This window comes from Oryzias latipes, chromosome 12, assembly GCF_053564925.1.
Source record: "Oryzias latipes strain Hd-rR chromosome 12, Olatipes_Hd-rR_3.1".
NCBI classification, from domain to species: Eukaryota; Metazoa; Chordata; class Actinopteri; order Beloniformes; family Adrianichthyidae; genus Oryzias; species Oryzias latipes.
Genome location: NC_136248.1, coordinates 16,307,636 through 16,328,561, shown reverse-complemented (window position 1 = coordinate 16,328,561; position 20,926 = coordinate 16,307,636). Strand labels below are relative to the sequence as shown.

At 38.3% G+C, this 20,926-nt stretch overlaps 1 protein-coding gene across 1 annotated transcript in view; it reads right to left on the bottom strand.

The window, feature by feature from the left end:
- Positions 1-20,926, bottom strand: part of si:dkey-112m2.1 (transmembrane protein 132C) — a 241,789-nt gene that overhangs the window by 9,215 nt on the left and 211,648 nt on the right. Inside the window, exons 6-7 of the mRNA XM_011481983.4 lie at positions 13,987-14,130; positions 7,614-7,816 (exon numbers count right to left, since the gene is read on the bottom strand). Of these exons, the coding sequence (XP_011480285.1) occupies positions 7,614-7,816; positions 13,987-14,130 (347 nt within the window). The remainder of the gene's footprint in view (positions 1-7,613; positions 7,817-13,986; positions 14,131-20,926) is intronic.

The window sequence follows — 20,926 nt, the reverse complement described above, 5'->3', positions numbered from 1 at the left end:
ACTTCTGATGCATTTAAGGCTGTCAGATTCTGTGTCGTGCCACACATTTGCCTGACATTCCAAAAGTCACAGTTTCCTGAGTTTTTGAAAATCCATTAAAAACAGTTTGCAGAGACAAACTACAGACAGACTAGCTTTCTCGTTTTTCCTTTCAGAGGGCAACCTAAATATATATATTTTTTTAAAGTTGGCATTTGTTTGGCTCCTTTGCAGATAAAAGCATCCGACTGACTGTTTTTAGTAGTAGAATGTAGTCAAATGTTGGTTCTTTGGTTTCTTTTCATCCAAGTCACACTCATGAGTTAAAGACCTATAGGAGTAAAGTCTGAGAAAGAGGGAAATAAAACTGCAAAGTCCTTTAAATAAAGTTAAATGTCCTTTAATGCATTATTTTACATCATGAAGTATCTAATGAGATCCTTGCACATGCTCACATTTTAGTTTTTATACTTTAATTTTCCTCCCCTCTACACCTTTGATTCACATTCCTTCAAGCACCACTTGCCTCTCTTCTGGTCAGGTGGCCGAGGGGAGTGACACTGACAGTTTCCATTAGGTTTAATGAGGCATGGCTAGTCAGGCAGAAAAATGGGCTGACAGGTTAACATGTTGTGGCCCAGTGGCTTGGCTTGCTTCCTAACCTGGCTTCAATGCACCGTCCCCTCCTCTTCCTCCAAATAAGTGAGGGGACCGCAATCTACATCAAGGTGACATTTGTTGCTGGCAGCAGAAACACAAGGTCAGGGCATGTTTGCTGGCGTGACTGACAGGTCATCCAGTGTGCGGGACTTTAATAAGGAGGCTTGCACACTGAATGACTGTTCACTTAGGTGGAGCATGCAGCACTCTGAGGAAGAAATGTCAAGAAACATTCTGTTTTACTATCTTTGGTCGAAAATGTGCACAAACTACAAATATATCTAAAATTTGGTGGATATAATGATTTATCTTCTTACATCCCTAACAAGTGGTGGAAGAGTAACACTGATAAACCAAACTGGATGATTATAAAAATGACACTTTGTGGAATATAAGCTTGAAAAAATGTATTTAAGACACAAAGGTGATTCAAGACATGTTTCATTTTTAATTTTGCCTGTCTTAATTGACAGACGTAAACTACTGCTTAGACACGCCTGTGATGAATTTCTATAAATCCCTTTTGCAATTGAATCAAATGTATGCTCCAAAGCAAGCGGACGAGAGAAGAGGAAAGGATGGAGCGAACAGAGTTACAAGTGTCACCAAGGCTGGATGCCTTTTTATGTGTTACTGTGAAATTCAATTTAAACTGGTTTCTGAAAGTACGGTGGCCCTGAAGTGCAATTCACATCAAGGAATCAATCAACGCAGAAAAATATTAAAGATTAAAAACATTAAAATTTCAATTAAAAATAGAAAAACAAAACAAAAAAAAAAACCTTTTTAGAAACAGTTTAGAAAACAAAGTACTATGGTAAAATAAATGTTAAAAATTAAACACAATTATCAAACCGGAAAAGATTGATAGCATCAGACACTGTTGAATGGATGATGATGTTTGAGTTTTTTAAATGCGACTTTAATGTCCGCATACTAATAACAGTTTTATGATTAGTAAGGGGCATATCCAGTATTGCTTCATGCCAAATAACTTTTTGTTGAAATGATGGAAAAATGTGCTGCACGGTGGCGCAGTGGTTAGCGCTCTTGCCTCACAGCAAGAAGGCCTCCGGTTCAAGTCCCGGCTTGGGGACGGGAAAAACAACATCAATGATGGACCTTTCTGTGTGGAGTTTGCATGTTCTCCCCGTGTATGCGTGGGTTCTCTCTGGGATCTCCAGCTTCCTCCCACCGTCCAAAAACATGCTTCATAGGTTAATTGGCAACTCTAAATTATCCCTAAGTGTGAGTGTGAGAGTGAATGGGTGTGTGTTTGTGGACATTCTACCCTGCGACAGACTGGCGACCTGTCCAGGGCGTCCCCTTCCTTCGCCCATAAGTGGCCGGGATAGGCTCCGGCAGCCCCGTGACCCCGAAAGGGAAAAGCGGTTAAGAAAATGAAAAAAAAAAAATGAATGAATGATGGAAGAAATGTCATCATCCAATACATGACGTGAAAAATTCCCTAAAAAAAAAAAAAAAACATTTCGGAAACAAAAGTAATTTTCTTTTCTTTTTGTTTAAAAACGAAACAAAGTTCACTATGAGGGACAATTCATGAACAGTCACAGGCTAATTTGGCACCTTTTGTCTTAAGTTACAAATCTCATTCTTTCACTTTCGGCTCCTCCCATCAGGGGCCGCCACAGCAAAACAACACTCCCTCGAGGATGAGTAGCATGGTTAACTTGGCAATGTTTTATGCCAGATGCCCTTCCTGACGCAACCCTCTCAATCCAACTGGGCTTGGGACCGGCACAGCAGCAGAGAAGGGAATAGGGATCAGCCCGAAATTGAACCCTGGTTTCACGGATGGAAGGCACCACAAACCAGCACGAGCTAAACCGGCCCCTAAGTTACAAATCTCATTGATGATTAAAAAAGAATGGTCAAATTGCTATATATATATATATATGAATTTGTCATGTTTAGTCTTTTCTTTTTTTCTTTTGGATTGCTTGAAATAAACCAATTCCTAAAAAATATCCAAGTCTGCCACCAAATGCTGACAGACCAGCAATGTTAAGGCCTTCCGGGTGAATGTGGGCTGTCTGTAGGCAAAAAATGGGCAAATCTGTACGGAGCCTTGCTGTAGCCCCTGTGGGTACCGGATGTTCTCGGGTTGCCGGATGTTCTCGGGGTCCTTCGGGGTCCTTCCAATGAGTTATATCACTAGAGGAGACATCACGTGGTTCCTCATGGGAGGAGAGCACCGCCATCTTGGTGAGGTCAAGTTTTGAAGACCAAACCACTTTTTCTAACATTTAATAAAGAGCTCTGTTTTTACTTTCAATCACTTCATTATATGAAAAAGAAGAATGGCTTGAAATTGCTTAGTTTTGTTCAGAAATACAAACTTCACAAGTACCCCTAACTTAACTAGTATTAGACTATTTAGATTTTTTCTATGTTCCTTTATTTTATTTTACTTATGTTTTTATTTATTTGTGTGTTATGTTCATTGTTTCTTTTTTTCCCCTATATTCTTTATTTTGTATGTTAATATGTTATGATTGGCAATGGTGACTGATCTTCGAAGCAATATTCATTACATTGTTATTGTTCGTTGTTAACGTTAATGTCATTGTTAATGTATGATACCGCAATTGTCAATAAAGTTTTAAAAAAAACTTAGCGCGGTTAACTCATTGGTCGTGGCAACTTACGGCCAATCAAATAGTGTGACGTCATCATTGGTCGAAGGACCCCGAAGGACCCCGAGAACATCCGGCAGCCCGGGAACATCCGGTACCCACACCCTCACAAAATTTCAATGTGGTAGACCACTTTGTGAGCCCGTTTAGAACTAAAATGTTCATGCATGTTTTCTACAGGCACACAACAGGTCATAGTAAATACTTTAACAACACATGCAGGTAAGTAAAAGTAGGTAAGACTTGTCGTACCGATATTACATTTTTTCAATGCCACCAAACAGTGCACACTGCACAAGGGGCCCTTTAGTGCTGTTCAAGAAAAAAAGACCGTGCTCCTTGCATGCACCAGTACAGGTCAACCCCCCTTACGGGTGCATGTGACTTAGGTTAAAGACTTCACTAGATTCCATCACTGTCAGATCAGACCACAAAAACAGGACCACTGAAGATTAGAAACATCTGACTCAATCTGAAGAGCAATGAAACATGCAAAGACCGTATAATGCATAGATCCAGCTTGTCACTGGTTTAGGCTTGTTTGGATGGTAAAATGGTATAGACCATAAAAGCAACTGTGCATCATTTAAATCCCACAGCCTGCCAATGCATTCTTGCTGACCATGTTGTTCCCCATCTTCTGAAAGTCTACAATAATGCGTAATATCACAAACCCTAAATGTTATCTAACCATTGTCTTGGCCGTGGCAATGAGGTGACTGTGCTTAGCGTCACTGTCAGTACATTTTCATTAAACATAACTCCTCTGAGATGATTTAGAGAGTAAGATCAACATCATAGATGTGCAGCTGACTGCACTTTCATGTAAATGTAAACACAAAGTGTTTCTACTATCTATGCCAAGAAGAATTAATGTGGTTCTCTTTGTTTGTGAAAAATGAAAACATAAATCCATGCTCCTGTATGGTTTTAGCATTGGTGTTATCTAGCAAGCTTGTGCATTTAGCCGGCATCGGTTTCTCCTCACCTCTGAAGTGTTGACCTTTTATACAATGGATCTGTAGGCCAATGAGCCAAAAACGGCACAATATGAAAACATTGACAAAAAAAAAAAGATATCAAACCATTCTGTTAGTAACAAAGGCCCAAAGTGGAGGAGTAATCACAAAACATCAAAGATGCCCCTGTCAAATATGTCATTACATATTTATTACTTCAAAGTTCTTCACAATGTCATAGGCAGTCATTCATGTAACTGCTTCACAAACTAATACGTCTTGATTTCATGTACGTGTTTATCAGCAACACCAAAGATCATCTGTGTGTTCTCTGCCACTTCCTGTAATTGGCGTATAAATTACAATACAAATTGTGTGTTAATGGGATATTCGGGCTCGGTTGAAAGAGATGCTTCAAATCATGACACTGACTCTTTGTAGGGCAGTAAATCATGATTAGAATGTCTATTTTTAGATGCTAATTACTTTGTGTGCTCTACTGATCATCTGTTGTCATTTGCATTTTCTATTTTAAACAGCTTTTATTCACATTAGAAGAAAAATCAACTTTTTAAGAATTTTTTAATAGAACTGTCTGCTCTTACTGCGATCATTAAGAGGCGGAAATATAACAGTACTTCTCCTCCAGCTGTAGTTTATTCTTGAATCACTATATGTTGAAGTGTCGTTTTGCAAGATGCTAATTCTACCATCGCTAAAGAATTCAGTTCTGGACTATAGAAGAAAAAGTGATAGCCTTGTTTCAATGAGATTTCTAATGAATGGATGATAAAGTCATTGTAGACCATTTGGAAAAGTCTCAAATATAATTTTTCTTTTTTTTTTTGGGGGGGGGGGGGGGGGGGGGGGTTGTAATTCTAACCGTATTTTGAATGAATGAATGAATGATACTTTATTAATCCCGAGGGAATTTAGTTTCCAGTGCAACTCGAACAGGAGCGATATGTAAGTACAAGAAAAAACTACACGTTCACGCAAAAAGCACATATGCAGACACAACACAATACACAAGGCTCAGGAGGATGGGGAGTGGGGGCCTCCCATGAGATCTGTCCTTGGTGGGCAGCTCCAGGAAACAGGCACATTCCTCCAGACAGGGCACGGAGGAGAGAAGAGGTCAAGTGATGACCATACTATAGGGTGCACGGTCAATAAATGGTCTATTTTCAAACGTATGTCATATATAAGGCACTTTGAGACAAAAGAGTCAGAAATAAGTCTTTCATTAGCTGTATTTCCATTACACATATGCACAAAACTTTATCGAAATTCTAGAAATGTGGAAAAAAAAAACAATTTCGCAATTGCACTGTTTCTATTAAATCATACTTGTGTGAAAACACAGACCAAATCTGACGAAAAGTCATTTAAAGACATGGCAACGGATATGAACAACACTCTGATTTAGTGGCCTTGTGGAAGAGTGTCTGCCCCGCGACTGTAAGGTTGTGAGTAGAAATCCAGGCCGAGTCACATAAAATCTCTAAAAATCCAACTCTAAAAATCTGCTTGACATTCAGCATTAAGGAGTTGGATTGGGGGGTTAACCCACCAAATGGTTCTCGAGCGCGGCTGTGTCTGCAGCTCACCGCTTGGGTCAAATGCGGAGAACGACTTTGACAGATAACAGCTGACAGATAATGGGACTTTAACCTTACAGTCATTTTTCTGCCACAGCACTAGCATTCATCATCATAAGGAGACGTCGGCGTCAAATTTCAGAGGTAAAAAATACATTTCATAAAATTGTAGGGTGGGTAGTAAAATTAGTGTTTTTGCTGTCTTTCCTTCTTTTTATTATTACAATAGAAAATCTTCTTTTGGCCCAAGGATGTTGCAGTACTAATTAGAATGCTTACAAATAAGTCTTTTTTTATTAACTTCTTTCTGATTTCTTTCTTTTTCACACCATTTTGCCATCTTTGCAGCAGTTAAGTTTTTTTTTTTTAGGTAGCAGTATCACACAGATCAGCACACTATCATTAAAAGCCATCCCTCTGATGCATTTCATCTTCCACTGGAATAATCAGTCTCATATTTTTGACCTCCACCCACACAACCATCATTCAGTGTGTAGGTGGAGGTCTAAAGTATCGTGGGTACAATGCCACTCACCTAGTAGAGGCCCAAGCAGACCCCTGTGACCCAGAATATTGAGAAGCCGGTATAAATAAATCCAGTAATAATCTATTTTAGTGATGGAGTTGGACATGATAAGAACACAAAACAAACTTCGAAACAAAATAAATTTAAATTTATAAAACGTTTGTTGTATTCCAGTTTAATGATTTTTTTTTTGTGGTAATTATGTACAAGCGTGTCACAAAAAAACTATTGTTGGATGGTTTCAGGGCTTACCATATTTCAGGCGCCATAGGACGCACTGTCAATAAACAGTCTATTTTTGAATTTATGTCATACATAAGGCGCACTGTACGATAAAACGCATTAAGCAAGGGAAAAAAGTCAGAGATAAGACTTTACTGTTTGACATTCTGCACGTTAGATTTGAGAGTAGCACTAGTGCCGTTAGTAGTGTTAGCTGCGTAAGTACATTTACAACACCTATAATTCCCAACCGACGGGTACTGCTAAACATACATTACTGTGATAATGCTAACACTTGACCTTGTTAGTTACACATAAAAAAAAAACAACAACACAGTTTGACACTACTAAACGTTAGCATATTTAAAAAAAACACCCAACCTTGTTTACAATTATGGTACGGATGTTATGTTGTGGCACGGATAAAGATTTTTCCAGCTGAGAAAATGGTGAAAGTTGAAATGACTCCAGTTAAATAAACTTTTGAATTCAAATACGTAAAACTAGCTGGTTTCATTGCTAGTATACTGCTTAAAAACAAGTTAAACCCCACTCACTTATGTTCTTTTTTCTTTTTTTTTATTCTGAGAGTATAAGTTAATAATTGAATTACTGTTTATGAATAAATAAGAAAGTCTTTACATTTTTTAAAACAACCCCATGTGGTAAAGGAACCCTTTCATTTGGCGTTTTACTTGACTTTGACAGACAAAAAAAACAACATTTCGTACTTTAAAGGACCTTGTATAATACATAAAAGGCCTATATGTATAGATTTTATTTTTTGTTATTTTGCCTAGCCTTCATGCATGATTAAAAGGTTTAAGGTGTTTGACAATGTTAAACAATCTATCACCTGGGGAGTAAAAACAGAAAGCAGAACAATGTCAGGACTTTAATACTACCACATGATTTGGAACTTTAAGATTCCTTTTTTTCAGCTTTAACAGAGAGAAAACAAGTTTTATATTTGTGCCTCTGTGGCTCAGTGCAACCAACAGTGTCTTACCTCATGCTTCCTGCAGGAACTCTCCAGCCTTTGATCTGACTAAGCTCAGGGTCGGCCACATCTATGAGCAGTGGTAAGCGGGGCATCCACACACTCATCTCCAACTGCGCACTCAGAAAACTGTAGGTGAAGTTGAGCACAACTCTGCTCCTTCCTCTGGTCTCCTTTCCGTTGACGTACACATAGTCACAGCGTTCCGACACCTAACATATTAGACAAGAAAAGCATGGATTAGCAGTAAGTTGGCAACATTTGTGCTTTTTCAAAAGGTTTTTTCACTTTCACAAATAATAATGCATTTTGCAAAGGTTCTTTTCATCACTCAAGCTTCTTCCGAGGTGCCTCTGTTAGGCCTTCAGTTTCTTTGAATGTGTAGCAGGGAGTCGATATAAAAACAAGTGCTGCAACTTTGATCCAAGTTAAAAGATATAGCCACATAAAGACTTGTTTTATCCAAAACACTCAGAGCTCTATTATAACCAGCTGGACAAAGTAAAACTCTACTTAGTTATGAGGTTTATCAAATGGTTTCTGACATAACGCAGATATTTAAAGTTCATGGAAATATCCCAAAAAAACAGCATGAACTCCAAAATCTTTTGCAACCCTCTATTTGACAGTTATTCATTGAATTTTATTTTTACTAACTCCAATTTGAATTCATTTGGGTTTTTCAAAAGCTTGATTGGCACAACTGTTCATTTCAGCACATGTCCTCGGGAGCTAAAATTATTAATAACAAACCAGCCACAGGAAGACTGTCACTTATCTCCACTTCTTTGCATGCAGCTTGGCAGCTTGACTCTCAAATAATGTCAGATCAGCCCGTCTCTCTGAGGAACAAAACTGACAGCTTGATGTCTGTCAGTTCTCTCCTCCACCTCCCCAATCATTTCTTTCTTTTCCTAACTTCTTTTGTCTCGCCCTCAGACTTTTTCAGTGTTAACTCACCCAGAAGTCCTCTAATTAAAAGGTGATGTCAAATCAAAGTTGGGAAACTGTTTGGATTTCACTCGGGAAGCACTAAAGACGTTGGGCACAAGACATAATCAATAAAAGAATCTTTTGTTCCCTCCATAGGTAGAAGAAGAACGTAAAAAGTCCTGCACTTTCCAACTGACAGAGGCTAAATTTCAATACTTATAGTTACATCAGCAAAGATTCGCAGATATGACGAAAAGAATCCTCATATGTCAAAATAAAAGATTTTATTTTACTTCGAAAAAAGTAGCTTGTTTTGTGGCAAAATCGGACAGTAATGACAATTTTAGGCACTTTTGCAAAACTTGTGCAAAATTTTGCAAAACAGGCGACGGTGCTACAGTGGGGCAAAAGGGGGCCACTGCCCTCCCGCCAGCAAAAAGATCCCCACATTTGCCCCCCAATTTTTGAATCCATAACAGTATCAACAAAGATTATGAAATCATCAAGCTTCTTTGAGCATTTCCTAAATAACAAAAACAACTTGTTTGAATTAAATTAGTACCATAATAATAATAAAACTGTCATAAATTACGTATTCTTAATCCTTTCATTCGTAATGGCCTTCCACTCTTGTGCTCTGCCCCAACCCCGCTCCCAATATAAACTGTTGTAGCTCTGTCCCTGGTTTCAAATGATTAAACTTTCTAAGTTTTATCAGTTCTAAGGATTCAACAATGTTACATTTGAGAATAATTCATTATTCAGTGTTCTATTACTTTACATCAGGCTTATTTTAAACCAACTGAAAGGTTTATCGGGAACGTTTTTTGCTTATGAGCAAATTTAAAAACAAGATTTTTTTAAATCATATATCAAACCAAAATATAACCATGAGCCAAAAAACAAAGTTTGAATCAAATTGTAAAGAAAGTGTATCACTGCATCCCTAGTGGGTATTGTTCAAAAGTTTCAGAAACATAAAAGACAATAAATGTGCATCTTTGATCTAGGTCACACTTTTCCTAGTCAGAAAAAAAAATAAGTTCTAACCCTTCAGTGTCGCAGAGTAATCGTGAAGGATGATGAAAATAGCTTTTTATCAAAGAACCATTTTGAATTTCTTTTGAAAACTGTGTTGAGCCAGGGAGGGAGGGGCTGCTGCTTGAAAACCAAATTGGTGGGCTTGGGACTACGATAGCAAGGTCTGTCACAATGCAAGGCACCAATTCAGTGGATAATGAAACCCTTTGAGAAAACTATTTTCTGTGATACTATAGAGGTCTATTTTTAATAGATGAAATAGTTTTACAAGTGTGCCTGTGCTCTTTCACGCTCACACACACCCACACAGACATAAAGGACAGTATCTCGCAGTGGCTGTATACCTTGCAAACTAGTAGAGGATATCAAAGGTTAAGGAAAAAAATATAAGTTTGTGACATTTTCATTAAAGTCACACTCAGTGCTTTGCTAATAAAACAAAACGTTTCTCTGCCTTGTACTTGTATGTGAATGAGCCTTTTTGTACTTTCTGGGCAGAATCTCTTTGTGGGCCAGTTTAACATTAATGTTCTAGCCCACCATTTTTTTCTAGTTTGTTCTGGTGCATCAGGGCTGTGTACTAAATAAAAGAAACAGCACAGAACTAACAAAAGACAAAAATATACCAGCATTAATTCAAGTTTCTAGCCAGTCACAATTAAAAACAACAGTTTCCCATCCCTCGCTGTAATGTTTTATGCTTCTGGAACTCTACCTTATAGAATTTTGGGAAACGTTTGACAGAGGGTTTGACGTTTAGGACACCCACAACGTGTCTGGGATTATTTTAGGAGAAAGTTTGTTCAGATTTTTTTTCCATACATATACAAGTTCAGCGAGCTGTAGAACAGTGAGGACTTGACGATATTTGAAGCTGCAAGTTTGAGATCAACATTGTTAGAGGCAGACTCCTGTAATGGGCAGGAGCAGAAAGATGAACAAAAATGTATGTTTAGGTTGGGGTACTAGTTTGTGATGGAGTCAATCAAGACTATTGCTTACAGATGGTTCTCAATCTCTAGTAATCTTGAAATGAAAACACTTCAGTCAGACAACTCATGCAGTGAAGATTTATTTCCATATTTCATTTAGTTTGGCATAAGGCTCTGTTCAGATAAATAAAACAAAGATCTACATAGAAAACTTAGGGTATTAAACGACCCCTAACGAAGCTCACAGGTGGAAGCTGGGGAGGAGGGTGGGGTGATGAACGCAGAGCTCGTGGAAATGGAAGAAGAGGGATTGGACCGCACACCTGGGACTTAAGTAGGACGCTAAACAGGTGAGTTAATTAGACTGAATCGCCCGTGGGGAGGAGTAACCAGGTAAACACACTGCTAGAGTTATCTGCCTGAAATACTCCCAGGGTCGTTCATTTCATAAAACCCCTTTGGTTTTTTAAAGACCCATTACAATGGAACTCGTGTTTTTGGTGTTTTAATATGGTCTTGTAGCATTTTCCTCATGATGGAGGACAAACATAAAGAAAATGAAGATTAAAACTGTGTTTCTAAGTATTTATTTATTGAAATCTTTGTGAATCAAAGATTGGAAAAGCTTATAGTTGATATTTGAAATGCGCATGTGAGGGGCTGTAAGTTAGTAGGACAGAGTGTAAACAAATGGGAAATGAGAACAGGCTCACTTGGCAACTACAGGTATCTCCCACAACTCAGAGGTGAATTTCTTATAAAGTACTGCTGCTCTGCAGAAACTATGTTCTAGAAAAGGACACTAACAAAAATGTTAGCTAAAAAAACAGCATGATCGTAAATAAAAGACCACTGGGAACATTTTTGATAAAGATCAAAACATGATTGGAGAGGGGTAAACCGATGTCTAAAAAGGATCTGAGGAGTCCACTTCTTTGACTTCTGATCCCTGATTGGTTTGGTTAAAATTCATTGATCATAGGAAAGAGTCTTTTTATGTTTCTCCGCCTGCATTAAGTCAGGTGTATAGCTGTTCTATGCTTTAATTCTGAATGTTTGCTTTTATTTCTAAATAGCTTTAGTTTTGGTAAAAGAAAACAAAATTTCCGTTAGCATTTGCTGAAGAAAAAAAAAACATTAAACTATTAAATATTGTCACTGACTCCTATTTTCCTAATTGCTACATAAATCATTAGATCATCTTTGAATAAACACACTTTAAATGCATTAAGATAAACCAACCTGCATAATTTTTAGACTATTAATCATGCGTTTTACACAAGAGCTAAAGCCATTAGGTTAAATTTGGGTTGTGCTAACAGAGAATGGACGGTTACAACTATGGTTACGATGTTGCTATAAAAAAAAAGTCATTACATAGGGATTGCAGGTGCACTATTAGAAAAGGTAAAGTAAAAATGAGTGATTTTGATCAATTAATATGAAAACATTATTTCTGAGTTTTAACAGTTCCATAAGAATGCAGAAAAGACATTAACGTGATTTAGGAAAATGTAACTACGCTTATTGATAAATATGTTTCTCCCCGCTTCCTATTGGATTCCCTCATGCAGCGTGAAAACCTTACATTTAAAAAACAAACAAACTATAAACTGTGCACAATGCACGTAGGCTCAACAAGGTCCTGTTTCTTTGAGAGACGTGACAAAAAATAATGGCAGGGTCATTTGTTTTAATCTGTCAGTGTTGAGTAAAAGGCAACTTAAATTAAAAAACAGCAATTATTAAGCCCTAAAGGGGAATTCAATAGCTGGGAAATGGCTAAATTAGCAAACATTTCTACCTGCAGTCTAATTTAGTTTCATATTGTGCTTAAAATAACTCATAATTCCTGACAAAGCTTTGAGATTTCAAATTGAATTGGTTAGTTACCTGGTAACAGGGGAAACCAACAACGACCTTTACATTTTAGGTAGATCGCAAATCAGCTTTTTAAAGACTTAACATTATTTAAAAAAATATATAAATCTGCTTCAATAGCCTCAGATGTTTCTTTTCACTCATGTCTGAGGTTCCTGATATCTTTAGCAGACATTGATATAAACTACAATCCCTCTAAAAGCAAAGTAATGATTGCAAGAACCAAAGATGACAAAAATGTAAACTTTCCTGTTTTTAAGCTTTGTGGAATGCCTCTGGAACAAACCTCAACTATCAAAAATATCTTGGACATGTCATTACTGATGATTGGAGGGATGATAGAGACATTCAGAGACAGTACTGTAAACTCTATGCTCAGGCAAACATGCTGATGAGAAAATTCAGTACGTGTTCTCTTCAAGTGAAGTGTTCGCTGTTCAGAGCTAACTGCACTCCTCTGTATACGGCTCCTCTTTGGTGGAACTATGGACGTGGGACATTCCGCAAATTCTTAGTGGCTTATAATGATGCTTTTAGGCTTCTGCTACAGGTGCCCAGGTGGTACAGAGCCAGTCAGCTGTTTGTGGATGCTCAAATCCCCACCTGTGAAGCACTACTGCGTAAGCTTATATACAGCCTCATGGAACGCCTGGACAAATCTAAGAAGTCAATTATCATGTCTCTGACTGATCCCAAAAGAAGCTCATGCTGCTACACTTCTGCCCTGAGGAAACACTGGATACAGCAATTATACTCTTTTTAATTTTTATTCTTTACTTTTTATTATGTATGCTGTATTTATATCTTTTTCTATGGACCGCATCAGAGTCTGAAATAAAAGTGTTGTTATTGGTGGACTAAGTGAATTCGGCACATATGTGGAGTTGATGTTAATTGTTTTGAATTGAAACTGCAGCAAAGATCAAATAAATCAGTGAATCTGTGGAAAAATAAAGTCCTTTTTAACCCTGGAGAACCAACAGGGTCAGATTTGGCTGCTGGTTTTTGTTTTTTTTCACTTCTTCATTTATTTATTTTTTGTTTTTTCTTTTCTCTTTTTGGCTGTTGTTAATTGCTGCTATTAAAAATGAACACAGGAAAAAAAGTTAAATTAATCAGAACATAATTGTTCTTGGGTTCTCAAAGTTCAGCTTTGATTCCTGCACAGAGTAAAGCAGAAACTTTAATCCATGTTGCTTAAGACTTTAAGCAACATACTTTGCATTTAGAGAGCAACTTAGAAATGAAAAGACTAAAACTGACTTTTTAGTATGAACCAAAGCCTTTTTTCTAACTGCGTCAATTACAGAATCATGGTACTCTGAGAAGAAAACGTGGAGAGAAGTTTTCGCAATGCACAGTTACACACATTTTAACCCTTGTGCTATCCTATGACCCCACCCTTACATTGACGTGTTCTCCCTACCATGACAAAGGTGGATAAAGGTGAAGAAGATTTCATGTAATCCATGGACACCAGTGAAGATCACAAATCATTGAAAAAAAAAAGGTTCAGTGCACTGTCTAGTGGGGTGCCTTGGATAGCACAAGGGTTAAATACTCAGGATCAACTTATAATTTTTTTTAACTTTTACCTTAATAACCTGTTCATCCGTTGACTTGCACTCCACAGACTCAGTGATGTCAGAAATCGCTCCATCTGTCCCCACGGTTACCACCTTCACCGGAACAGCCACTGTTCGTCCCGTCAGAATGGCTGTGTTCAGGATCTCAGTCTCCTGTAACATAACCCAAACAATTATTTGATCACACGTTTGAGCTAAAAAAGGGTTGTAATTAGAAGGAGGCAAGAAAGATAAAATTGTGCATCTCTGTAAACAACATTGTTTGCTAATGGAAGCTAAAGTTAGAAGACCACCTTTTTATATTGACAAAAATATAGATCATAAAAGAAAAACAGTAAAATCCAAGAGATCTCAAGATCTATTCTGTTAGGTACAAAGGATTAATCATTTTGATATTATTTTCTCTGAATTCAGTGACATTAGCATTATTTGTTACAGCATCCATCCATGTTTGGTTTATTTTTTTGTGGCTCATAATAAGCCCCTGCAATTAGCCTTGTGTTTTAAAGTGTTATGTACACTGGTAAGCTAGTTTCTGTGAGCAGGGTTAGGAATGCTAGGTTTCTTAAGAAAAATGCCTCAAACGATTTTATTTTTCCAAGAACTAAAATAAAGCAGCCTCTTATTAATAAGTTATGTTCTAAAAATGACCTGCAAGAGGCAAAATCCACAAAGTAGTCTTCTTTTTTTCACAATCATAATAGATGTTGTAAGGCTGTGAAACCCCTCAATACACACTTTTCTCAGACAAGAACATATTTACACTTTTCTCTCTTGTTTAAACTCTCAAAGTTCAAACCTTCTCAGAAAAATAAGTCCAGCACTTCAGAATCACACTGCTAGCTGTAGATTTCTGTAAATTTGGCAAGCTGAACACATTCTGAACTGCAGAGGGGACATGGTACGAATGGGATTGATTGACAGTCTACAGCCAATCAGAACAAAAACACAAAAAACTATTAAATAGAAAAAAGCATACAAAATTGCACTAGAAACAAAAAAAAAGTGTAAAAGTGTTAGATACAGGTAAATTGCATCTTAGCAAGGGATCAGTAGCACTCAGTCAAACAGTTTCAATACAACAGCAGCTGGGTGCTGAGAATAAACCAGCCTCCACAGTAATCAGATGTTTCTTAGAAAGAAACAGAGGAATTAAACTTCAGTTGATTTTCATTTTTGTTCATTTAAGTGTTTTAAAATTTGCAAGTCCCCAAATAGAAGACTGCGCCATGTCTTCGTAGCCTAATTGTAAACCCTTAATGTCCACATTTACTGTATTTCCAGTTATATACAAGTAAAATATTGTTAAGCTTTTATTTTTCATGGAGGCCATGTCAAACAGTCAGTATGTACAGTTTGTGCAATTTTCAAAGAAGTTTTATGAATGCAACACGTTAAATTCATGGAAGAACATGAACTCGGCATGATTATTGAGTTATCGTCATTAGTGATTTGTGTGTCAATTACGTGATTTGATTGTGATATACGATGTGCGCTGCATACGTAAGAACTATGCATCGGTGGTACATCCCTGAAAAGTCTGTTAGGCATACGTGGAATGGTCGTGGAAAACTACAGGTTTGCGTATGCATTTTGCAAAAATCACGCACAATTGCAAATGGTTTATATAATAACTGGGCATCAACTACGTAAAATACGCATTAACTGCGTAATTGTGCATGTGGGTGATGCCCTAAAAAGTAAGTCTATCACAAGAAACCTGCTATCATTGTATGTGGAGTATAAACTGAAACAATGTTATTTATAAAACTGGAGGTGAGTGTGGTAAAAAAAAAAAAAAATCAGTTTGCTACAAATGTAACTTTTTGGACTAATAAAAGGCTTATTAGCCTTGAAACCGCATGATTTGGGCTCTTCCCCAGACAAGTGAATGACTCCAAATTTTGTGCTGAATCAGGAATCAGAACTCCCAGGTTTCACTCAGGTGAGATCTTGAGAGTTTTCCGTGGCTGCTGCCCAGGGACAAGACAAGTTAGTTATTTCACTAAACAAAATTCTTCTATAGCAGAGAAAAAGTTGACAATGATAAGTTCCAGGAAGTTGCAGTCGTTTCAGAGAAATCACAAGATGCACTCGAGAGTAGAAGGCCCCCCAGAAGAGCGGGAACAAGATAATGAGATCAATTAAGACAACGCCTCCTAATCCTTCAGCACTCAGTGCGCTGGTTGTACTGAGGATTTGCTAAAACAATGAATGCTGTTCATCATCAGTTTCATTACCAGAGTACTAAGAAGTCTAATGCTTTAAAAGGCAAATGAATTCAGGCTGTCTTTGATGCCTTTCTCTTGCTTACTTTCTAAAACAAATGGGAAGATCTAAAGTGCGTCTCTACTGAAAGGAATTCTCCCTTCCATTCTGATAAAAACTGCAGTCAAATTCCATGTGTTGTTCATGTATAAATGCCATAATTGTGATCAAGTTAGTCATCCCCCTCATACAGCCAAAGCGCTTTCTGTCAAAAGGCTCCCTTTTAACCACAAAGACTGTAACAAAAGACAGTATATGAGAACTGGACAGAGTAACCCCCCCCCTTGCCTTCCAAACAGGAAGTACCTGCTGCCTCCAAGAAGCTAAAATCCCTAACTCCTCTATAAATTGGTGGCGTATACTTGTATAGCGCTGCTCCTTCCCCGAAGGCCCAAAGCGCTTAAGGTGCCAACCTAAAGATCAGTTTTTTAATGGAATAAGAAGTGTTTTCGCAGCTCATTTTACTACCTAGAAGTAAGAGGCACCAGCTTTCCTTCCTTGGTGCTGCCGCCCATTTCATGACATCAACTTAGAGCTGGCCTCGGCATCGTCGGCCTCGGCTGCATTTCGCCCACAAAAACAAACAACATCCGAACTTTTGCAAATATGGATGTGCATATCGTGCATATAAAAGGAAAGCGTTTCGCTGATCACCGCTAGCTCTGTGGAGAAAGTGGGTGTGTGCGTTAGCCTGGGGGCAGTGCTGACAGCGCAGACTCTTCCTGGAAGGGGCTGTTCCTTGCTTATTATGACGTCACAATGTGCGATCCCACTAGTTTTTGTGGATTATAATTAAATTAAATGCTCAGAAATTTTGATTTTGCATGATATAGGCCCTTTAAAATAATACCATCCTAGATTATCTTACATATGAAAGTATACTGTAAAATATGGTGCAGTAGGTGTGAAATATACTGTTTTAGTATCAACAGTATCCTGTTGGGTTTTTTCCTTTAGTTGTTTATATTATTTATTTATTCTTTTTTTACACTTTTTATATTTATTTTTTTCTTTTATAACTTTTTTTAATATTTGTTATACTTAGTGTATATAAAATTATAAAGATATGAATTTGTTGTGAATGTCGGCATTCTAACACTTATATCAATTCTTTTTATTTACACTTTACTTAAATGTTGTTTTTTTGCACTTTATTCTCCATATACAGTACTATCCTTTCATTTCCCCTTTGAGATCAAGAAATGGCATTCATGCATTCTGCATAAAATACCTCAGAGGTGCTCATCAGACAGCCTCTTTTTTTAATGCCACTCATATAAAATATTCTACCATCTGCATGTTCTCTGTCCTCGTGTAATAGAAGTGTCTGTTTTTACTAAGAGGAGGGAAAACCTCTATCAAGGGTCTTAATGAGCTCCAGCTACGGTCAATATGGAAACTGTCCGCACTGCAAAGAGCTTGATTGTAAAAAGGCTCATTTTTAATCCGCAGAAAGACAGCCAACAAGCTGTGGATTGAAGTTCTGTGAAATTGAAGTTGACAGCTTGAGTCTTGGGTAAGGCACCAAAGGTGTTCTTTTCTCTGAAATTCAATTCAATTCCTTCAAGAAGAAAAAAAAAATACTCTAGCTAACTAAAACCCTCCTGGGTTTAAAAAAAATGTAAAAAAGACACACTCCTTATGGCTGAAAATCAAAACACAACACCCGATAAACAATCAGCACATTGAGGGTCCCCATTATTAGCTAATAAATGACATATTCCACTCTTGAGAACACAAAGTTTGACACAAACAAGCAGAAACACACTTGATGCTGAGCTGACCCCCCCCCCCCCCCCCCCCATACCTCTCCTTCTCTTAACCACCTCTCATTGCAGTGCAGAGCACAGAGTAAGAAAAGAAGAGAAAAGCGAAGAAAGGCAGTCAAATCGATAAAAGGCCATTACGTTTGTGTGCAGCTGGATGCAAGGGTGGAGCGTGTGGGGGCTGATATAGTTGAGGATGAATCATGTATTCAGTGGCAAACAACCTACAGAGGCGCTGCTGGCAGAATGGTTGGTGTGTTTGTGTGTGTGAATACAGGCAATCTGAATGGTAAAATCTGTCTTTGAGCAAAACGTTTATTACATTTGGGGACCAGGTGTCCACGAGGATGGCTGGGAGTCTACACAACTAGACCTGTACATGCATAATATTCCCCACAGTGGTCAAGATGAAATGATTGGATTCTTGAGTTGCCTGTGTTGTCAATGCAGCACATTCAACAGAGGAAAACAGACTTTGCGGATGATTCACATGCTGATGCATTGATAGCTCAATTCTGAATTAAAAATATCAAAGAGCAGATTAAAACCTTGTGTCTACAAGTGGGCGGACAAGACATGGAATGGTCATTGTCAGCATTGTCTCTGCCCTGTCCTCATCATTCCCAATGTGACGGTCAGATATACAACTGGGGAGGCATCAGCAGAATCTTCTGGATTAGCTGCCACTGCCTGATTATTTTAAAGATTGTTGGCATGGTCATGAATGCAGACAGCGTCAGTTTTGCGACATACGATTTTGATTTTGATGAGTTAGCACCCAGATCACAGCCCAGCAGCAGCTCTGATTGGACAATGTGTAAATGTCTCCAGACGGTGTCCTTCCATATCAAGTGCCGCCAGCCGCCAGCTGCCTGGGGTATATAAAAAGCAGGCTATTATGCACCACTTCTCATTTTCAACTCAGCATTTAAGCAAACTCTATAACCTTGTCGATTAAAAAATTTACACATTTTTAGACAACATGCCTCCCAAGACAGCACAATGTTTTGTCTTCTTTGTTTTCTTCTCAGCATTAACCCCAATACGCAGGTCTTGGAGTCGTCGTGGTGCTATCAACGCCATTATGAATTTAGTGCAGTATCAATGCCATTTCCCCATTTGGATCCACGGTGGAGGTGGCTGGAGAGTGGCAGAAATCAGCCAATCTTCAGACGATTTGGTGAACCTTGGACACCCTCCTCTCAGTCAGTTACTAGCTGTTGCCTTCCTGCAACATGCCTGCTGCTGGATTGCCATGGCGAGACCTCTAAATGTGCCCAGTGCCCAATGTTGTAAAACTGTCCGATCGCCATCTAATTTAAACATTTTCTTAAAAGATCGATGGCCGCCGTGTGGCATGTTGAAATGCAACTGCCGCCTCCAGAGGGTGCCATGCGGCCAGCAGTCAAAATGCTGAAAAAAATCGCTTTTAGGTTGCCACACGGTGGCATTTTGGCATGTATGACCATAGTCCATACACTCCTCTGGAGTATCCACACCTTCCAAAAAGGAGACAAATTATGTGTTTGTGTAAAAAAATGAACTTAACAATACTCATTCATCTCCCTTTTAGTTCTCTTCCACTCACTAAATTGCCTTACAAAGCCTTACTATTTCGCTGATTTTTAAACATTTTTTTAGAGCGCAAAGGGTTCTGCGTCCTGATTGGCTGTAGACCTTGTAAATCAATCTCCTTAAAACATCTGTTATCCTACTCGCCGTTTTCACCTATCAGAGGCTATTTTTGGAAAGGCAACTGCCGCGATAAACGAGAGAACACTGTACTCCCAACAACGTGTATGCATAGTCCTGTGAATATTCTCAACATTTTGCAAATGCTTGCCAAACCTATCATGGTGTGGACAGGTGCAGAGTTTCATGAATGTTTTCTGAACCTTTATATCAGGCTGCAGGTGAGCTTAGTACCCAGTGCAGGTCTGTAGGTCTGTAGTCATTTGCAGACAAGAATGTCAGGGCAATTTTAACATCTCTCTAAACCTAGACTTGAAGTTGCACAGCCAGTTAGAGTGCAGCTGCTGTGACCTCCATGATGGCTGGAATACAAAACGGAAAAAAAAACCTCACTAGCACAGAAAGTAATAATACTTTGTATTATTTTACTCATTTTGTCCGCATATTTAAATGGCTGTTAAAAAGTCTTCCAGATTGTTGTAGCCAATAGCTTTACCACTCAAGGTGCTAGTCTACCCAATCTACTCCGAACATCTTTTGATCTATTTTAAAAGGGTACCCAGTGTGTTTTTTTTAATAATAATGATCATGCAGTTTTTAGCAAAAAAAAAAAAAAAAATGTTTTTGTCGTTTTCTAAGACATAGTTTCTGCAGAGCAGCAAAATTAATTTGAAATTTTACCTGTGTTTTTTTTACTTTCTGCTGGTGATTAACAGCTATTTGAATAAAGAATTACTTAGAAAGGCAATTTTGAGCCTAATTTTATTTAAACACTTCCACCATTGTCAGAAAAATGCCACAAGAACAACTTAAAAACACCAATTTCATTGGAGTGGGGCGGTAGTGGCTCAGGCGGTTGAGTGGGTGGTCCAATGATCAAAGGGTTGGCGGTTCGATCCCCACTTCCCCCCAGCCAACTGTCATTGTGTCCTTGGACAAGACACTTCACCCTCCTTGCCTCTAGTGTGGCTCCACTGGTGTGTGAATGTGTATGAATGCGGTGATGGTCAGAGGGGCCATAGGCACAAACTGGCAGCCACGCCTATGTCAGTCTGCCCCAGGGCAGCTGTGCCTACAACAGCAGTTACCATCACTAAAGATGAACGAGGAGTGAATGAATAATGGACACAATGTAAGCGCTTTGAGTGACTTGAGAAGCGCAGATAAATCTATTATTATTATTATTTTCATCTAATTTATACCTCAAACTACATGTCATTAGG